This window comes from Gavialis gangeticus, unplaced genomic scaffold (genome assembly GCF_001723915.1).
Source record: "Gavialis gangeticus isolate Ggan-Ray unplaced genomic scaffold, GavGan_comp1, whole genome shotgun sequence".
Lineage (NCBI taxonomy): Eukaryota > Metazoa > Chordata > Crocodylia > Gavialidae > Gavialis > Gavialis gangeticus.
The window spans coordinates 13028125-13050143 of NW_017729006.1; the positions used below are offsets into that span (position 1 = coordinate 13028125).

A 22019-nucleotide genomic window follows, 5' to 3' on the forward strand; every position below is an offset into this window, starting at 1 on the left:
AAAAAAAAATCAGCCAGGTACTCCATAATCATACATACTCAGTGTTGGCTGTATTTAATCAACTTCCTAGTCGGTTTCCATTCCTGAGCACATGTTGCTTTTAGCAGCAGTTGAAAGATAGACAGTGCATTTAATGTGGAATCTGTGTACGTGAATGGAAGATGAGGGGCTTTTTGCTCTGTTATGATTGGGGAAAAATATCTTGTCTTCTATTCAAGTAAATATGGTGTATATGTATATAGCGTAATTTTTTGTGAGCTCACTTCATCAGGTGCTGTGAAAGGATGTACAGAAAGCAGAGTATATAGAGAGAGAAATTCCCCCCTCTCCCCCAGCCCTCCTCCCCTCTCTCTTCCCCCAGCCTGCCACCTCCTTTGCCTTTTTACTCAAATTTCTCTCTTCTTCTTACATATCTGATGAAGTGATCTTCAACTCATAAGAGCTTGTGCTATATATCTACTTTGGCTAGTCTGTAAAGTGCAATTCTATCCTGCCTTCCACCTGTAGAACCATACTTGCACTTATCCATATATGGCATAGTAGTTTCTTTAAAGGTAAAATCAGATTTTAGTTAAGTTTGGCATAGTGGGAAAGAGTACCTTCACTCACTACTTTTGGTTAAATGGCTGCACAAAGATTACTTTAAGAAAAATGAAAGTCAGTACCAAGAAGTACTTTCTCCACCACTGCCCTACTCTGGGTATATTTACTCAGATATCTGACTGTGCTGTGGAAAGAACACAATGCATTTACAAAGGAATTTTGAGACCTTTAAAAGACTGGGCACACATTTTATTGGTGACTGTGCAACAGTATTTTTGCTCTGGTACAGAAATAAACAGAAGTTGCATTTGCGAGAAGAGAATGTTTACGTTTTCTTTTCGCCTACATACTGCACCTTCCCGCAAATAAATCCCAGGCTGATATCTGAATTTTATAGCTATCCATTTATTGTTATATTTTCATATAATGTATCATATTACCTGCACATCAAACAAGACTTACTCAAATTATTGTACAGGCCTCTTACAAACAAGGTAAGTACTATATGGGTGCTGTAAATCATTCAGCTTGCATATATTTAACTTACAGGTGAAATAATCTATTTTTACTGTTTTTAAGCCTGTACAACAACCAAATTACAGATGTTGGAGCCAAATATGTTGCAAAACTCATTGAAGAATGCCCAAGCCTCACATATGTTAAGTATGGCAGATTCTTTTTCCTTTATGCTGTGCAATACGTATAATTCAGAGAAAGTAAATTTAAAGTAAGGAGAGAGAATTTTCTTGAGTAACAAAAAAAGTTTAAGACATGTATACATGGAGAAAAATAAGTGTGTAGCATTACCTACTTCCTTATAATACTCTGACAGGGATAACTACCTGTAATTCTTTAATCTATAACCTTTACTGAAGACAGTGTCGTTCTGTGGGTAGAATTAAGTCCTGTGTTAAAGGACAGCATAACACTTATGTTCCTCAAACCCAGTCTTAGGTGCTTGAGTGAGATTTAAATGATCAATAAACTTTGTGTGAGCCTCTGCATGGGGGTGAATTTCAATCACTGTACCTAATTTTGCATTTGTTTAGACCTGACCTTTCTACATGTAAAAAGAGGAATTTTATCTTGGTATCACATTTCCATGTAAGAATTACCAAAATTTAGCTGATGACTTGTTGCCATTAGTTCCAGGGGATTTCCTGCAAATTGGAACATGTAGCCATGCACAATAGTAGTTTTCATTCAGAGACAGAAAATTAACCCATGGTTTAATTATCACCACCAGAAAAAAACTAAGAGTGAGAACAAATCATGAGATCCTGTGGAATAGTACAGTAATGGGAGGCAGAATCCAGTCTGCTATTAATTTGAACTACTCACATCCTCCCTATTTAAATATTTGTACTGTACTTTAAAGCCATTCTAAATGCTAATTGGCTGTTGCCATGGTGATCTCAGGGGTGTGATACAGTTTCTTATACATTGGACACATCTTCCAGGGTATTCTGGCTTTTTTGAAAAACCCATTGAGTGCCATTAATTTCTGGATGACATTTGAGTTAGATGAGAATGGGAAGGAGGGGATGAATCACATGTACATGCAAAAATAGGACAATTTAGAGTCACCAGTCTGAAATTTTTTTAAACAAATGCACATGCAATCAAGACTCCAACCTTTCTCAGATCACACTTAATTTGTATCACTTAAATATCCACATACAGGCCAAAACCAAAGCATTCTCCCTATCTGCCATGGGCCAAAGACTTCACTGTCTTACACTGTTCGAGTGTTGTTTGCCCTCTTCAGCAACACCTGGCAGATGGAGACAACACCTATCACCTGTACTCCATCTTCCCTATGATTTGAACAAATTGAGGCCTGGAGGTAGTTGCAACTTGGGTTTATTAACTGTAACCCTCCAAAGCTCCACACTGGTAAAAATTGTGTTCTGCTTTGGGGCATCATGGAACACCATACAGTGGCAACTCCTGTAACTCATGTTTCATGTGATGACTGGCAAAAATCCCAGCTGAGAGTAGGACAGTGTTAAATTGTGCAGGGAATTATAACTGCACAACCAAAATTGTGCAGTTGGCTTGTTTCTGAAGTTCACCTCAGTACACTTGACTATATTTTCCTTTAAGGGCTGAAGTGCTGGCTTTCTGCACAGAAGTGAGGTCCTTCTCATTATATTTTGCATCTGGAAGTGACAGTGGCTATTTATTTATAATCAAAAGTTAAAATATGGGCAGCAGTGTTACTCAATGGACATCTGTAACTGACCTCTGACATTAATGAACTTGGCTATTAAGGTCAGTTGCTAAACTGGAGCTCAAATAGCAAACAGATTGTTTACATGGAAATAATTTTTAAAGAACTATCTTAACATTTAATATATTATGTGCAGAATAGGAGCAAACAAAATAACCACCGAAGGAGGGAAAAGTCTTGCCCTTGCTATCCAGAAGAGCAAAACAATGTTTGAAATCGGGTAAGTACAATTTGTTAATGCTAGTATTGCCTGTTTTTCATATGCTGGGCCAGCCATGGAGCTCTGACACTTAGTAGCACATTTGGCCGACTACATGTAGGAATGGCAGCCATGCACCATCTCTTTTTGCCCCTTTGCAAAGCTGAAATACAATGAGTAGAATTACAGACTGTTAGATTTATTCAGGTTTCACTGTTGAAAGTTAGCATTTTTGTTTTCCCTTTTTCGCTAGCAACATTTGAAAAGTATAACCAAAACTCACCCAGCCTGCAGACCCCTTTCTACCTAATACCATTCAGCAAAGCACTTAGGTGGTCTCAGCTGGAGGCTAGAACCTCTCCAAATGAATTTTGCCTAGCTTGGGAAGTGTTCATTTAAACAGAATATATTGAGTTTCCACATTTTGAGGCTTTTCTAATCAACCTGAAATGTGCCTAAGGACTGTGGGAAATTGTTTGAAATGGTAGTGCTTAGATGACAGAGCTCAACCAATTTCAAAAGAGTACCAGCCAATTACCTGCCAAGCTGAACATTGCTCTGAGTTGAGTCATCAGGTTTTTCCTAATGAAGAATGTTGTACCTCAAAAACAGCCTTTTAGACCTCCTCTGACAGGGTGAATTTTCAAAGCCGGGGGTCTGGAGAGAAGGATTTTGTCAGGTTCCTCAGCAGGAGGTGGTGGAATTACTCTGCATAGCTTTGAAACTAGCTTTCTTCTGGCACTGTATTTGACTTGTGTTTTATTTAATTAGAAATATTATTCCTTGAAAGCAGTCATAAAAATACAAAAGGTTGTGCAGGCTCCATGGATTTTTATTCCTTCTTTTGGCTCTCTGTCATTGAGGTAGTAATAGTCCCTCAGGCCCCTTGCAACAATAATAGGCTTATGACTATTTTATCTCAGTGTGATACTGAAGAAAGGGGACCTGCAGTCAGGGTATGCATGTCCATGTGGAATGGTCATCCTGGAGCACATGTCCTAGTGTGCATCTGGGGAGAGGATGAATCTTTCCCACCTACACACTTCTTGCAGGACATATCCTCAGCCTCTGCATGCAGGAAAGTAAGGAAACTGCTCCCATCATATTTGGGCTTGAATCAGGGAAATGACAGGATCTTGGTCCCTATCTCCCGTAGAACAAGAACCAGGGAGTAATGTTGCATGTACACTATAAAGAGATAGAACTGAAGGGTCTCCGTAGAGTTCTCTCCCCGAGTTAATCTCTGGATTCTGACTTTTAATCCAGAAAAGTGCTAGGAGTGGAACTGGCAAGGCTCAATGAAAGTGAAGAGTAACAAATTCCTGACAAGACTGAAGCACTAGTTAGTGACACAAGGTCATGGGGAGAGTGGAATGTGCATTGACAAGGATGGCATTAAATCCATGTGTCTGATTTTCCTGATTTCCTTTCCTTGCCAGAATGTGGGGCAATCAAATTGGAGATGAAGGAGCTAAAACTTTTGCTGATGCGCTCAGGAATCATCCTACTTTAACAAACGTGAGGTAAAAAATAGAAAAACAAAAAATGCTTTGGAAATGCTGTCTTTCTAAAGTGCTTTGAAAACTCACCTGCCTCTGACCATCTTTACCTTAGAGCACCAGTTAGAAATGTAGTCTTTTCTCTGTGGCCAGTAGGCTACCAAGTCAAACAAAAATCTCTTTAGATTATGTGAGACTCCCTGTTAGAAAGAAGAACTGTACATCTGGCACCCTTCCTCTTCCAGTGCTTGAAATAGCAATCTGAGGCCTGGTTCCCTGTAACCTTGCAACACATAGAGGCAGACACCAGCATAAAGAGTGTGCCTAGCACTGCTGTTTTGACTCATTTGCCCTGCTCTATAATTCCACAAGTTGCAGGGAGATGGAAAGTCAAGCCCCTGTTGTTGTGAGTATTATTATGGTTCACCCTCTGATGGAAAAATAGATCCATTTATTTAGTATTGCTCACTATTGCAAACTCTTTGGGGGCAGAGTGTCTGCACAACATTCAAGCTGTAGGGGACTATAAGAGAGTAGTCCTCATAATCAGCTAGACCTCTGTTAAGAATGAAGTTCAGTACGTAGTACTGAGCTGGCGCTAAAATGATTGAAGTTGGCAGCTGGGGAAACCAGCAATATAAATCTGACCCTGGAAGTTTCATCTCTTGCCAGTTTTTCAAATGCTTATTGGGAACTTGAGGGTGATTTTTCAAAGTCACTTTCCATGTCTAGTGCCTGCTTCTTTATTTTGACCCTCTGTTGTCCAGTACCTTCATTCTGTTTCCTAGTGATAATGAATTCCATTATTAATGTTCTTTTGAAAGACAGAGCCAGTCTTTTCATTTCCCCCACAAGATGGCACACTTCAGTTTCTTCTACGCAAACACGGTGATTCTGGTCAGCATGTTTAGGATCACTGAAACATAAGAATCACTGTTAAACAGATCAGACGTAATTTGGAATCCTGCCCGTGGCATTGGCAAACACTGATGCTTCAGGTCTTGCCTAACACACAGCTATTCCAGCAGTGGCTTACCTTATTAAAACAGGTTATTTCAGCCAGTCTCACTAGTTGTGGGTAGACTTTTTTGCATCAGCGTATGCCTGAATAGGAAGCTAACTCCACCTGTTGTTTGTGGGCCTGATCCAGTGAAATCACTGGAGAGACTCCTGTTGATTTCAGAGGTTCTTGAAGCAGACCCGAAATGCTATGTGAAATAATACGGCCCTGTATTAGTATGAAGGGTCTTGCCCTTTCATTTCACTGAGTGTCTGCATTTAGCATACTCATGGCTGGTTCAGAGCTTGGGCTCTTGGCTCTGGGCATAAGGAGGAAGGCCCGGCAGTACAGAGGTTCTCTTCCCTACTGCACACATTTCCCCTCGCTGTTGCCTCCTTACAGGTGCTGGGTTCGAATCCAAGGATTACACTGTGGAGGACAGTTTGGAGAGGTGAACAGTTTGGAAAAGTTCCTGGATCTCTGCTCCAAGAAAGTTTCTATTAGTAGTCATCTACTAGGTCTGATATAATTAGGTGGCATTTGATTTTGGGCTTCTTTGGCACAAACATGAGGTGAAACTCACATCTACACCACTTGAATCCAACTACCACAACTGGATTTTGGGGAACTCGAATGAAACTTGAAAGCACAGGAGCAAATCTTCCATGTATAGAGGAAAGATTTGCTCAGCCTATGTTTGGGTTCTAAACAGAATTTTAAACACCTACAACTTAGAATTTAATATTAGACAGACACATTTGCCAAAATCCACTTAAAGAAAGAGAAGCAAATTAAAAACAATACCTGTGGTCTTCTACACTGAAAACCGTGCATATATTTTATAAGTTTAAAGGTGTATGCAATAGCAGCACTGTTCTAGAATAACATTTCCACAATTACAGCTATTGTGATAATGTATATCATTTGACAGAGTTATGGCAAATGCGTCTGCAAGTAAGCATGTAATGTTCATTACATGCTCATCTCCTTTCTTTTTGAAAACATTTGGCTCCCACAGACACTGACCACAATTCTTCTTTCAGTCCTTTAACTTAGTGATTCTTAACATTTTTAGATTCAAGGCGCCATTTGGAAAATGTCAGCTCTTAATATTCACTTTATTTTTAAGTATAGAAAAATAATAGAGCAGTTCTGTTGCAAAGAACTGAGAAAGACTGCAACAGGTCATCATGTTTTTAACACTATTGGTTCTTATTTGAAATCTCCAGGTTTATCTTGTGAATCATATTTGCACACCTAACAGTGCAAAGGATCTCAAGGTGCTTCAGGGTTGAGGAGTGCTGTCTTGCATAAAACTGCCTGATGCTAAACCTTGAACCCTGTGCAACTGAGAACAGAGTTGGGTCCAGGCTTCTACAACAGAAGCCTGCCAGTGAGTTGTTTCCACTTGTAAAGTATTAATTAGTTACTGTTTGCAAAGCCTTTGAGCAAGCAAGCCCCCATCTAAATGCTAAGTACTAGAATTAGTTTTAACACCATTACGGTTACTTATTTTTGTTTGAAATGAAAATTTCAACTTTTTTTTTTTTTTATAAATCTCTTTCTTCACAGTCTTGCATTCAATGGCATTACAACTGAGGGAGGCAAAAGCATTGCTGAAGCTATGCAGCACAACAACACTGTGAGGATATTTTGGTAAGCCATGTTGTTGTATTCTGCTTCAGCTTATATATCATATATTCAGCCTGTATTAGTGAAATTCAGTGGGCTGCAAATGAGAACTGCAGCTATTTTTTTTCACATGGGAAAGTCAATCTCATTTCCCTCTGGAATGGGCATGAACATGAACAGCCAGCAACGCTTGTTGCTCGTCTCTCATGAAGAAGCGCTGGAGCCCAGCATATTTCACACTGAGGATATGTCTGCACTGGAGGGTGCAGATGTAACTACAGCACAGGTAGGCATACCTATGCTGTCTTTCGTCTTGCAAGCACTGGTAGCAATAGCAGTGAAGATATAGACACAAGAGGTTTGGCACAATCTAGCAACCAGAGCATCTCTAAGTCATCTTTTACAGCCCATGATGCAGTTCAGGGTACCGTATTTTCACTGTTGTTGTTACCTGTGCTAGCTAAAACAAAGCTAGTATAGGTAACTGTGCCTACCCCTGTTTTAATCACGCATTCATTTGATAGCGTGGAATGGGAGTGGCCAGCCAGCAACCTCTGTGTGGTGCACAGCAGATCAGGAAGGGAACAGGCGGTAAGATAGGGCAGGAAGCAGAAGGCAGGGCAGCAGATTGGGCAGAGGAAGGGAATTGGAGTGGAACTCAGGTAAGGTGCAGGGCTGATTTGTGGCACCCCTGCCAAAAAGATTGGCCACCACTGGTACACACTTACCAGGATTTTGAGCCAAGCAGAGAAAGGCATTAACTCCTTTCACAGGGAAGCATATAGAAGCTGCCACAGAGGCTACCTGTTGCCAATTGCTAAGATAAGATTTTCACTTGGGCTCATCAGTGCAGAGAGAAACTAGAACGGGAGGTAGCTTGGTAGGATTCCCCAAGGGGAAGATCAAATGTTGATGCTTCCCTTTCTAGCTCACAGCCTGGGAGGGAACAGAACAGAAGCACTCCCACACAGGAGAAACAGAGGCGGGTTTGGCACTCCAGGGTATTAAGAGTGCTTCTCCTTCTTGCTGGGGAGGAAACTCCCAGACTGAGAAGCCTGAAGGTCCCCCCTAACAAATGCATTGACGCAATTGCCAATTTTGCTGTGAGACTGGGCTGGGTGTGTTTGTAGTGTGGACTACGTGCATTCCCATGGCCCTAGCTGTGTTGCTGGAGGAGCTCCCACCATCTGCAGGTGCCTGGGGCTGGCTATTTGTTTCTCTCATTTCTTTTGCTACTGTACTTTGGCCATTCAGCAACACAGAGAACAAAGCCTCAATGAGAGGAGACATTTACAGAGACTAAACTGCAATGCAATCTGTGCAAGGCAAGTGGGACAGGACCATTCTGTGGTGGCGGCAGCATCTCAGATCCACTTTGCACAGGTGTAGATGGCTAAAGTAGGTGCCAGGCTATGGGGAGAAAAGCTTCATGTCCAGCTAGATTCAGTGAGAAGACAGCTGAGCATCAGTGGCATATTGAGAAAGTAAGGACCACCAGACTCCTACTATCAACTGGTAATGTGCCCAAGACTGGTTTACTGCTTTGATCAAGCAGAGTTCCTCCATCTTGGAATCATTTTCTTGAGCCAGATAGAAACACTGTCCCCAGCTATGCCTTCCTCCCATTTACATAGTTCTTCATACTGGCATACACTTTTCTAATACTAACATTGCTCACTGCAGATACACCTGTAAATGCTAGCACTGGGAGCTCTACAAAAGCTAGTTACAGAGCAAGGCAGCTCCCTTCCTCTTTGGCCTTCCATTCTCCACATCAATCCCATCTAGAGCACAAAAAAGATTCTCCCAAGCCCGTGGACCACAAGGATTAATGGCCTCTATTAAATTCAGGCTTCTTCCTCCCTCAGATCCCTGCCAGCCTCTGCACTGCCCCCCACCAACCTCTGCAGCTCTACTCTCATTTCTTTCCACTCTTCCCTTCACTTTCCCCTTATTCTCATCTCACTTTTGTTTTGAGAGCAGTTTCTTTGTTCTCGCATGCTTTCTTTGATGCTTACAGCTATGTTGAACTGCCCACCTCTTCTAATGCACAACCTCTCCTCCCCCCCAGTATGTTCTCCAAGGCCCAGTCCTCCTAACTCACATCAGTGAAGTCCCACCTCCACCCACATTTTCACCAAAAGAGCCAGTACCCTTCCCTCTCCTACCTTTTGCCTTCTCCCCAGAGTATTTTGCATCCAATCTTTGAAGTCACTAAGGGCAGGAACTATCTCACTATTTGTGGCTTATCTAAAATTTAGTGCGTTTGTCAGCAAGTTAAATAACTGTGAAGCAAAAGATGAAAATGTGAAATGAGGAGCTGTATAAATATCTCCTGATCGAACTGTCTCCCTCCGTTAGGTTGACTAAAAATGACTTGGATGACGAGGCTGCAGAGAGCTTTGCAGAGATGGTGAAAGTCAACAAGAAGCTAGCACATTTGTGGTGAGTTCCACTTACACACAGGTCTGGTCTCTTTGACAACCACTGCATTATGGCTTCAGCTTGAGGCCTGCTTAGGTACCATAAACTTTCTGGGCATGGCCTGGATATGCTGGGTGTTTGGGTGACAAGTTAAATAAGACGTGCTGCTTCTAACATTTTTCAGGCTTTTGGAAAATGTGCATGAAGTTGGACACCTTCATCCACCTTCAGGCACAACAGCAAAGGTCCTAAGTTTTAGAGGTGCTAAACATTGGCAGTTCATAACAAAAACAGTGGAAACTCTTGAGTTATCAGCACTTTTAGAATACAGAGACTTTGACTGGAGGTGCTTAGGTTTTGGCATTTACAACTGAACCTTTTGTGCACAGTTTATTCTAAATCTCTCTTAAAATAGCATGAGCATATCTTTGGACCAGCGCCTGCATAAGGGCTCAGCACAACTCAGTCACTGCTGCCAGTAGACAAATTTATATCCTGGCTTTCCTGGTTAAGCCAGCTCATGTCTCCAAATGGCAAATGGGCCCAGGCAGATATTTACACTTGAGATGGAGCCAAACATTCTCCTAGTATCTAGAAGGATTCACAGCGTTTTGCTGTATTTCCATCCATTGACCAAGTATAGAAGGTCCTTTAAAGTAAATTCCTCTTTGCCTTACTTCAGAGGTTCTTGAAAACGAATTCTCTCTACCATCTGAGTTACAAACCTCTGCTAGTTATGGGGGACATCACCAAAAACTATGAGGCACATGATGAGTGAGGCCAGACTACTGTAGATCAGTGGTGTTTTCAGATTTGTGAACCCCTCCCCCTAGCTATTAGTAAGGATCCCTGCTCCCTCAGTTTCTGTATTTGTACATTTTATGTATTTTTCTTTTTAAACACTCATGCTAGGGGGTAGTTTATGTTTGATAAAGGAGCATTTCAAATGCATTTCTCCGTAATCAAAGACGAGATGGAACTCTCCACGGACCCAGTAATCATGGCTCAGTTAAACTGGCTGGAGAAGTTGCCTGGATCTGTGGCTTATGTACATCTGCCCAGAAGTGGAATGTGTCAGGAGTACTTCAACCCTGATGGAAACCAACTTCACCAAGAGGATTTGCACCCACTTACCCCTAGCCTGTTTCCAAAAGGCTTCCAGTTTCTCACTGGCTTGATAAATGGGACCAGGATTAGAATAGCATTTGGGTCTCTCACATGATAAATAGTAACTTCTTAAAAAAAATGTCAGCCTGCCACAGAATAGGCACATAAAATTCTGTTTGCATCACTTAAATGGTGCTCCTTTGAAGAGTTCTAGCTAAATAGAAAATATAACTCTGACAGATTAAATCAGAGTAAAGCATTTTTATGTCAGTGGATTCAGCTTTCCAAACCCCACACTGAGAGCAATCAGCTCCTGCTCTTCAATCAAAAAGCAGATGTTCCATCAATTGTACAATTAAGCTCAATAACCCTAAAACACATGCACATACTTGTAATCAAGAAGCTCTAAGAGCCCAGCCCTACTTCTAGGAGTACATCTATGGGGAGACTGTCTGCCACCAACATGCTGTCTGCAGGGACAGAAATCAGAACCACCTCTCCTGGCAGCCATCCAGCCATGCTCTTCAGTGTCAAGCTTAGCTAGGAATTAAGCGTTGTTTTCTCAGTCAGACACCCCAGACATTAGCCACGTGTGCAAGGAAGGAGATGCTGCAAATTGTACCTGAACAGCTGGACTGACAAAGTGCTTTGTTTTCAGGCTTATCCAGAATCGAATTACAGTCAAAGGGGCCCAGTATCTCTGTGAAGCTCTCCAGGAGAACACTGCCATTAAAGAGATCTGGTAAGGCCCTGAGTCTCAGTAAGCTGCCTTCCAAACCACTCTTGACTACAAGCTGCTTGCAGGAAGGTTTTCTGGTTTGTTTCATTTCGTTTTGGGGTATTTTGGGGAGCTTTTCCAGGAGAAAAAATTTAGAGGAAATTCCTAGAAAGTCAGTGTATTTCCAGCCTGTGAGGTATGTGACTTTCTACTCTAGCTATCTTGGCTAAGCTAATTCATGCCTCCAAATAGTAAACAGACCAAGACAGATATTTGCACTTGAGATGGAACCAGTCTCCCAGTAGCTGCAAGAACTCACCATTCTATTACTGACCAAATGCAAACACTTGTACCCACAGTCAGTCCCATAGGCTTCTCTCTGACTGCATACCTGGCCACTTAAGAATCAGGGTCTTTTACAGGCTTGAGTTTTGTTTAACCTGAATTAATGTTTTCCAGCTTTCTTTCTTAATGTGTTTATGCTGCTAAGGAGCTAACCCAAGATGCAGGTGAGAGCTGTGTTTAATTAGCATTCACAATTTAGCTAATCAAGTTTGTGCTTTGATTTTTTTTCAGGCAGCACTCCAGGCACAAAAAGTGCTAAACTGCAAGATTAATTTCTTGCAAGATTTGCTTGCTTTAGATTATGGAGGCATCAACCCCCATGTGCACACTTTGAGGCACAAAGCCAAACTCCCTCCACCTTCTCTGTGGGTTGTTAGAACTAGCAGAATCAGACTACTTTTAGTGCTGCTGCTTTTAGGCTAAGTGTTTGCTCCACCACACACACGCATAGCTATATAGAGAGATAGAAATAAATAATACATCCCCCCCATATACACGCATAGTTAAAAAAATGCAAGGATGTTAAGTTCTTGTTTTGAAAGAGTTGTCAACACAGGAGCCTGTCTTTAGGTTTCCCAGTGAGAGTAGCTGTATTTTCTGAGGGGCTACAGCCTTTTTAGGCCTTGGTGAGGGCTCAGTACTTTTGAAAACTAGGCTATTTTAAATCAGGGACCTAAATGTGAATCTAGGAGCCTAACTTTAAGGACAACACACAACATTTTGCTCTAGAATATTTAAGTAGTCCATGAAATAGCCCAGTAAATTAGGTTTTGTCCCTTTTATAGTGACACAGATGAATGAGAGTGAAATGGGGACCAGGGCTTTGTCCATTTGCTGACACTAGATGCCCAGTGCTGCGAACCTTCAGTAGCTGGATGTTACCATTCACAAGAGTCATGCCATTCTCAGCCAGTCACCCCACAGGCCTTTCAAAGCAGCATAGCCAACTTAAAGGCCATGTCTTGGCCTTCTTCCAGTCAAGGCTGTCTGGCTGTCTAAGGATGGTGCTTCTAACTCCATCATGAGATAACCAATCCCTGATTCAGTTTTCTAAAGTGCCAAGCCCCTAGTAAGCTCTCATGCTTGCACAGGACCTATTTATTTAAGTAATTTAAGCCACTGCGTTTGAACAGTGTTGCCCTCAGTATCTGTAACAAGGACACCAGTGTGAACTGGGTGTGAGGCACACCCTGCTGGGCTGTGCTCTGAGGTAAGCATCCAGCACACAGAGCCTTAGGAAACCTATCTCTGCTTCAAAACTTTGAAAGAAGCAAGAGACCTGGAATTACCAAAAGCCACAACATGGTCCCTGGTTTACTCTCCTTTCCTTTCACCCTCTCTGACAGTTTAAACGGGAACTTGATAAACCAGGAAGAGGCCAAAGCCTTTGAAAATGAAGAGCGGATTGTTTGCTTTTGAGCGACCACCTTCCAGTTTGGACAAGCTCAGTGTTACAAATGCTGCTTCAGCCCTTGGACAGTAGAGCTTCCATGGCCTCTATCTGTACTGGGGGCAAGTGTTGAGCTGCAGCCCAGGAGAGAGAGATGTGCGATTCACTGGCTTCCCATGAACACATTGTGCTTCCCCCCACCAGCCCCCACTGAAGTGCCTGCCTATTACTCTATACTTCTGCTGAGTGCAAAGTTGCCTTAATTACTAATGAATGCATGGTGTTTGAAGAGAAAATGCTAAGTGTTATCAGCCTCCACCCACTGGCAGATCTTTGTATATTGATAAATAGATGTATTCTGTACACAGGTGTAAATAACACTAACTTATTTATATTTATATACACAATAAAGGGAGAAGGAGCTTGTGAAAAATCCAAAAGCTCACAAGCTTTCTACTCAGTCACTAAAATAAGTTTGTAAGCACTTGGATAGTATCAATGGAAATGTAAATCATTTGTGGTGGTTTTCTATACTGTTGCCCTCAGCACTGCTAGTCTCTCCTGACTGATACCTGGAAGCTGATTTTCAAAGGTGCTGTTCTTGCTGACTCTACATGGAATACCAAGTACTCAGCACTCCACCTTGGACTTCAGGGCATTGATTACTTTTAATAATCCTTCCCCTACATAGGAGCTGGTTAGTGCAGCTTCCCCTAAATACTCTAAGGGCAGCCCGTGCTTGCATAGCCAGCATGGCTTTCCTTGTCCAAAGAATTAAAGTAGGTTGCTCTCTCGAGTACTCTGCCTTGGCACCTGGCCCTAGAAGGTGCTCTGATGGCAACATACTGTACGAGTTGCCTAGCTTCAAGGTGGCTAAAAACAGATCGAGTCAAGCAGGAACTTCTTATCCCTGAAGCAGGTAAGAGCAGGAGCATGTTGGCACTGGTATGAAAGGCTTTCCTTCTCTATGTGATTGAATGGAGAAACTGAACGTGTAGGAGAGGGATTAAAATGCAAAGCAAAGTGTGGAGCTAGAACATGGAGAAAAAGATTTTCAGAAGCAAGGATTTGGGGAATGCACGAGGAGGTGCTTTAAAGAAATATGTCAGAGGGCCAAGTATTCGGTGCTTCCTGCCAATCAGCCCCCCGTTGTTAAACAGCTCAAGCACTCAACATGTAAAGTAGCTAAAGCAACAGCTACTCAGAAAAGGCTTAGGCAGTGTTCCTAAAGTTTTCTTTTGCTAAATCATTGTTACTCTAAGATTGTTGAAAGAGCCGTTTTAGACTCCCCAACCACTGAGTAGCCCACAAAACCCTGATAGGCCAAAGAAGATTCAGGAAAAAAAATCCAGACCTCCGCAAAAATTAAATGTGAGAAAGTTCTTGTGTATATTTCAGATCCATGCCTCACTCCATCTCCCTCCTAGCCCCCACACCAGTCCATGTCAGTCTGCTCCCAAACACACTTAAGCATACTTCAAACCCTGCAGAAGCATTTTGTTATATTCAGGGGACTTTTCTTCCTTGGCTGTTACATCAGCAATGGGCCTTTCTTCACAGCAAGACCAACTGATGAGGTTTTTGCTTGTCCTTAAGAAATCAGGCAACTTACAATTTGTACATATGGATTGTATGTTTACTAAAGCAAAAAAAAAGGTCAAGTTACACAGGCAGCATGTTTCAACCACAAAACATCTGCCCACACAAGGCACTTAAAGCCCTCTTCACAGCTGTTTTTTTTAATTAGACAAAGGGATGGGGCAAAGGGTAGGTCTCGTTGACCTCTTCCCAGTCACTCTTGACTGGTGGCAGGCACCAACAAAATAAGGGCCTGCCCTGAGAGGTGCTGAGTGCCGTTGGCTCTAGTTGTGGTCAAGCAGGAACTTCTCCCCCAGAAGGGGAGGAAAGTGCCGAGGGAGCCCAGCATGCTCCAGGAAGAATTAAACTTTAGGCCTGGAGGAAAGAAGGGTGCGTTTTACAACTGAGAGCATTATTTTCCTCTTACTGGCTAGTCAGAGATGACAACTCAGTATAAAATGTCACTGCATGGAATAGTGCTCCATCAGGGCTCAGCCCATCAGGCTTCATTATTCTGTAGTTTGGGACAATGTTTGAAAAAAATTGCTGCCTAACACTCATGGATGACTGTCACAAATGCTGTCCCATGTTGTCTGTTACAAACCATGTGTCCAGTTCTGTTACAGCTGTTTACTGGATTGCTAACAGTAACTTGTACTGAATCTGCCAGTAAATGCTCACCAGGTTGGACCCTGTGTTAAGGAGCTGACTATATATAGCACTGTTATAAAAGGCCCACTCCAGTTCTTTAACTTCAGAGAAGGATTCATATTCACAAAGCTTCTGCCCTTTGGCTGGAATATGAAGAGGGCCTAAGCATTCTGAATACTGTAGCCTTAGTCCAAACACCCACATATCAGCTCCTGTTCCAAGTGCAGCCACAACAGTGATCTGTTTTGCACATTTATTCCATGGCTTCAATAGCCCCAGGGATTTGGTTTTTAGATAATATGGCTGCTGTTCTGGGGGGAAGCTGAATATCCTTGGCATGTTGGTAGTTTTTTTCCCCATCACAAGCATTGAGAGGGTCCAAAGGAGGGCCACTCGCATGATCCGGGGACAGCAGGGCAGACCCTACGAGGAGAGGCTACGGGACCTTAACCAATTCAGCCTTCACAAGAGAAGGCTGAGGGGGGACCTAGTGGCCGTCTATAAACTTACTAGGGGGGGGACCAGTGGGGAATGGGAGAGACCTTGTTCCCCTGAGCGCTTCCCAGAGTAACAAGGAATAACGGTTGTAAGTTGTTGGAGAGTAGGTTAAACTAGACATTAAACCACCACTTCACAGTCAGGGTGGCTAAGATCTGGAACCAACTTCTAAGGGAAGTGGTGCTGGCTCCTACCTTGGCGGGTCTTTAAGAGGAGACTCGACATTTACCTGGCTGGGGTCATTTGAGCCCAGTTTTCTCTCCTGCCCGGGGCAGGAGGTCGGACTAGATCTACAAGGTCCCTTCCAACCCTACATCTATGAATCTATAAGCTTATTGAGATATTGGAGGTAAGCTTCCAGGCTATGCCTCTGCAGCCAGCAGCACAGTCCGTGTTTGCTCCAACTTAGGTCTTTGGGAAGCAAAAATTAAGATGGCCATTACATTTTGTTAGTACTGTAATTTGCTAAAGAAATCCTTGTACAGAGCTCTCTCTCCTCTTTAACAGTCCTGTATTCATTAGCTCCAGGTAGGGGTCCAGTTCCCAGTGCAAAACAACCCCTACAGTTTGGTTCTACAAGTGACCAGAAAAAACACAACATGGCAGGAAGGGGGATGTGCAAAGCAGCTTGAGGATACACAGTTATGCACTGCCTATGGCAGTGGTTCTCAAACTCAGATTCAAGGCACCCCTCCAGAACTTTTGTGAATTAAGCATCACCCCATTTCAAAAACTAATTAATATATTAGAGGACTCAGGCTTACATCCTTGCAGAGGCAGCTGCCAGTGGGGGCAGGTGAGCAGCTAGGCAAGGAAAGCCTGATCATTCCCTTATCTCCTCAAACTTCCTGCTGCACCCTTTGTTACACCCCAGGACACCCCAGCACCCTTGATGAGAATCACTGGTCTACAAGTTAACCCCAGAGACAGGGTAGCAGTTTTATCAGTCTGTGTTTCTCTATTCCTATCTGCTCTGGGCAACACAGCATCTACTTGGCTGGTACAAACCTTGCAGGTTTACTGGGGAAACAAAAAACCCATCTTTATTCAAGGGCTAAGGACTTACTCAAGGACTGGCCCTTGAAATGACCCAGTGCAACTCATTCACTTCCAGCTCAGTTTGCATCTTTTAACTTTGGGCCCATCCCTATCACAGGAGGCAGGGGGAATTCATTATAAAACTTTTCATGTCAGCATCAGACAGACACAGCAGCACATCACCTAAACTTGTGCAAACTTTTTAAAAGACTGTTTAAAAAGGCTCCTTATGTAAAGGTAAGTGTGGCAAGGCAATTGGGGTGCCTTCCATTTTAAGAGGCTGGGCAGCCTGTGAAGCCACTGGCAGGTGTGGGTCAGGGCTAAATTGGGTGGGGGTGGGGGGATGGTCAGCTGACCCAGGGAGCTGGCAGATACAAGTCCAGACCTGAGAGAAGCTGGCAGGAATAACACCTGGGAGCCTGCTGAGAGAACATCACCTCTGGCTGAAGAAGGCCAGCTTGGAGAGAACACCTAAACCAGCCTGGAGGTTTGGGGAGGAACTAAGGGGATGAGGAGGTCCCTAGGGACCCAGGGAGGGGTCCAGAGCCCAGTGAGAAGCTAAGTGGGACCAGCAGTGGTCCAGATCCTAGTGAGGGGATGAGTGTTGGACCAACGAGGGTCCAAGAATCCCAAAAGGGGGTTAAAGTGAAAGAAAACATCTATAAAAGGATGTCATCTACGAGGCATGGGACATGGTGGAGGGGAGGAATGGAGCCATGCAATTAGCACATAAAGCAAAGGCCACATGCACCTGGCGATCATTTGGAAGAACAATTTAGGAAGCCCTGGTGCCTCCCTCATTAAAATAACTTATCAAGGCATGGTGGGCAACTAGAAGGGGTGATTGCCCACAAAGTGAGGGCACAATAAGTTATGCACCTAGCTGTAACAAGAACCTGGACATGCAACATGCTAAAACTGAATCTTCCATGGTTTTTCACATCAGGGCACCTTACTCTGAGGTCCTGAATGGACAGACAGACTAGCAGTAATCTAAGGTCAGCTGCATGCAGTACTTGTTATTACAGCGAACCTATTTGCACTAAGCAAATATCTACCCCAGAGCAACTGCTACCATAGAATAACTGCTAACACACAACACTGACACTTACGTTGGTGTATTTTTACTGTTTTTCTTTGGGTAACTCCCAATTTCTAGTAAGTTACACCAGTAAACATGTTGCAAGTCCAAGACCTTAGTGCCTTCCCAGCTATTCATATGATGCAGATGCTGTTTGAAAAACGAAGATAAAAAACACTCTGAAGATTCCTGCTGCTCCAAAAAACAGTGGATTAGGTCCAAGGTACTGCACTTTACTCTGCCATGTGCTACTTCTTCAGCAACCTTGAGAGCTGACCAGGAACATCAACACCTTAACTCTGCTCCTAGTCCAGCAGAGTTACCGTGTGCATCCATCAAGTCCTTTTAAATAGAAACAGCACAGAATCCACCATGTGCCCCCAAGTACCACAGCACCTTAAAGGTGGCAGGGGGTGGGGAAGAGGGAATGGTATCATTATTCACGTTTATTTCTTTGCAGTTGTGATCATGCAAAGTAGGCAGGGATAGGTCAGAATCTGTTATAAAACCTTATGCCATAGACAACAGCAGCAGTCAGGAGTCGCATTTTACCTCAGCAACCCCAGGCCAAAAGGCAACAAGACCACAACCTGGAACTTGGATGGAAACTAGAAATGGAGGCAACACCAGCATTTTGTTTTTCAGCCAGGGGATCTTATTTTATCTGAGAGGAAAGCAGCAGCGCGAGAGCGAGTTACAGCTTCCCCCCCCCAGCAGAATTAAACAGCATTAAGACCACGATAGACAAAAATGTACCCAAGGTAGGATGTCACCTACTGTACTTCAGAGACTGTACTGATTCATCTTGACACTACTGTTGGCTATTACCTTCCCCAAGGGAGGGATTCATTCTAGCCAGCAACTATAGCCTCCCTGGAAAATCAGATAAGGCTTGTAAACCAGTATTTGCTTAGAGGTGTTGGAGGTGGTGGTGGGTCCCATTCCAGCTGCCTGATTCCTAATCTACAAACTGACTGGGGATCCAGAGGCAGCTACTGACACTAAGGAATTCCCATGGCTTATTCTAATTTATTTACACTTCATCTGAGATGAGCAGCTGGGCTTAATCCCACCTCAAACTGAAAAAGCAGCAGCAACTAAAGCAAGGAGTGTTATGCTGAAATAACTTGGTCCAATTATGATTACGTGTTACAATTTGAAGCTGAGGCTCCTCATTTGAGCAAAACTCATTACCATATTTATTCAAATATAAGACACGGTTTTCCCCACCCCAGTCAGCACGGGAAAACAACTCATCTTAAATTCACATATGGGGGGGGGGGCAGGCATAGACTGTCCCCAAGCCCAGGTTGGGACTAAAGTCAGACCCACAGATGGCTATATTGGGATGGAAGCAGCAACAGGCAAGTATTACCTGCTACCCCTTCCACATAGCAGCAAGGACTGTAAACAGCACCTACTGCATACAGCTACCCTGGAACAGCTGCTCGTCTGTTTGCTCTGGCTTAGTGTCATTTACATTGGTGTACAAAACCATATCAAAATGTGTCATGCATTCAAGACCTCAGAGAGGAGAGTCTTCAAGGTCAGCTACACGTAGCACATTCTTAAAGGACCTGAAGAACAGGAGAGTATGCGTTTCTTCTCCACTGCCATTCAGTGCCCATTTGGTCTCTGCAGACTGCTGTTTATCACTGTAAATGGCTCTGCAATTTATCTTGCACCCAATCTTAGGAATGGCAATGTGCCCATTGACTCATTTCACTGAGTCCCCAGTTGCCATTAGATTGTTACCGCTCTTGGCAAATGAATCTGGGCTGGACTTGAATGAAATGTCCTTCATATGAAAAGCTCCAACTCCCATTCCAATGTCTCTCAGATGCAGTTGCTCACTCTTTATGGCATGTTTTAAATGAGCTATGTTCATACAAAACACAAAGCCTTCCAACTAACATAATTAAGAGGGTTACAGATTGGGTACTAGTTGGGACCATGGAGCTCCTAAACTTGTAATACAGGAGCTCGATATTTTGTAAATTCACCTCAGCAACTGTTCCAGAAGGCGGCACATGAACCTACAAGCTCCTCCATTAGCAACCACAGTTTTTCTACTCTTTCTTCAACTTGAGTTCAAGAATGGGAAAAGGCTAGTATTGTCTGTTCCCCTAATGACAAATACCTAATGCTTCAGTCAAGTTCCTCAAGAGTGCCTTATGGCATGGCTCATTCTCATGACATGGTTCAAGGGAGTCAGCGATCCAAATGGTGCTTTGGGCTGAAGTTAAATCCACTTGCAGCCAGATGACCCTCATCACACCATAAACCAAATCAGAAATTCTGTTTAGGACCTCTTAGAGATGTATGAGACCCTTTTCCAATTGCACTGGCTGGCTGTGCAGTAATGACCTCCATCCTGTTTCCTGGGACAATCCTATGCATGCAGAAAAACCCAAGCTATATAAATAACCACTAACATGCAAGCTAGAAGAATAAGGCCTCAGTCAGAAGGTCAAGGGTCTCCTGAACCTAACTCCCCAAAGAGCTAATATGCAAGTGTCTATTATCAGTGACACGCAAGGGAGCAACATGACTAACATCGTATCTGTTCACCTTCACCTCCACAACCTGAATGACTTCTTATAGGTCAGTTAGGAGCAGCCTGGGAGCAGCCTTTGGTTCAGGTGCAAAGTGAGACCCAAAATCATGCCTCTGAAGCTGTAATGAGACATCTTACTTGACTTGACTCCCTACTTTAGACCTTGCTACCCCTTAGGTAAATGATGCAGTTAAAGGGCATGCTAGAACCTGAAGGTGGCATCATCAAGCCTATCAGTTTTTGTATTGATGTCATGAAACCTGACACTAATTGAACCCGGTGAACCTAAAACAGAGCTAAAAGGGAGCATGTTTCACATCCATGAATCTATGAATCTTATAATCCATCAGAATCTGCACCCCTTCACTGAAATGAGTGTGAAAAAAGACTTGAGCTTCCAAGCACAAAATTCATTAGGGCACAGAAGTGTCCTAAGAAACTGCAGTGAGGAGGGGCTGAAGCAGCTGCTCATGGGGGATGAGGAAAAGCCATCCTGGGGAAGGCTAAGGACAGCTGCTCAGTTTAGAAAAGTTGTTTTCTGATGCCACAGTTGTTTTCTGCTGGGCACTAGCTGGGGCTGCAGTTGCTCCGAATCTTTAGCTATGGTATGCATCTATTCTCTAATCTTTCAAGAATAAGGAAGTCAGTAATCTTTCCAGAATAAGAGTAACATTTGAGCACAGGCTGCAGATATGGATGTAAGTGACTCTGTGATCACTAGAGGGCAGCAGGAGGCCACTGCTTAGTCCATTGTCTTACCACCCCACATAAGGCAGCTGAGACCAGAGCTGGTTGAACAAAGGCTGGAATGGCTCTCCCTTTTTCATTCACATGTTGTGCCTCATCTCTCCTGGAGCTACTCACTACAAGTAAGGCCTCTGGATGGGCTAGCCATTCATTTTCAAATTGGGACCTAGGTGTGCTGGTTGTCAGCCTAACAGGGAACATCACAATGGGAACGATTTAGCAAACCTGTGCTGAGAGATGGTTTAGGTGTGTCTGCTTTCTTAAAAAGGTGTATGGTCTGGTTATCAGCGACTAAAAAGATGCTGTTTGCAAATCTGGGATACATGTTCAAAGCAAAGGAACCTCTAATCAGTTTAAAAGCAATGCAAACTCCTGACACCGCACACCACTTTTAAATCACAGACCAAATCCTGAGAGGCATCAAGCACTTGCCATTGCCCTTGACACAGATGGCAGTGATAGGTCCTCAGCAATGCTGGGGAACCATCCAGCCTGGCACTTAAAACTTATCTTGTCGCACTGCTACCTTTGATGGGAATGAGTCATCTCGCTACCAACCCTGGTTTTTATACAATTATTTATTTTTGGGAAACCAGCCCTCCCCCCTCCCCCCCTCCAACCCTGATCTCATCCCACTCTCCAGAATAGATGCTTTTTTAAAAAATGATGTCTGGAGGCCACTTGGTGGATGCTGTGGGATTGGTATTCACTAGGCTCATTGTTGTTTAACAGCTGGCTAGTAGGGAGATGCTGTGCATGTACAGCCTCTGTGTAGAGCA

The 22019-nt window shown here is 43.4% G+C and overlaps 1 protein-coding gene across 2 annotated transcripts in view; it reads left to right on the forward strand.

The window, feature by feature from the left end:
• The window catches only part of NOD1 (nucleotide binding oligomerization domain containing 1), a 30018-nt gene extending 16488 nt beyond the window's left edge, over positions 1 to 13530 (forward strand). For both annotated transcript variants that reach the window (XM_019508823.1, XM_019508822.1), the window contains 7 exons: positions 1123 to 1206; positions 2913 to 2996; positions 4415 to 4498; positions 7047 to 7130; positions 9468 to 9551; positions 11296 to 11379; positions 13047 to 13530. In XM_019508823.1, coding sequence (XP_019364368.1) covers positions 1123 to 1206; positions 2913 to 2996; positions 4415 to 4498; positions 7047 to 7130; positions 9468 to 9551; positions 11296 to 11379; positions 13047 to 13119 — 577 coding nt within the window. In that variant the 3' untranslated portion in view covers positions 13120 to 13530. The remainder of the gene's footprint in view (positions 1 to 1122; positions 1207 to 2912; positions 2997 to 4414; positions 4499 to 7046; positions 7131 to 9467; positions 9552 to 11295; positions 11380 to 13046) is intronic.
• Positions 13531 to 22019: the final 8489 nt, after the last annotated feature.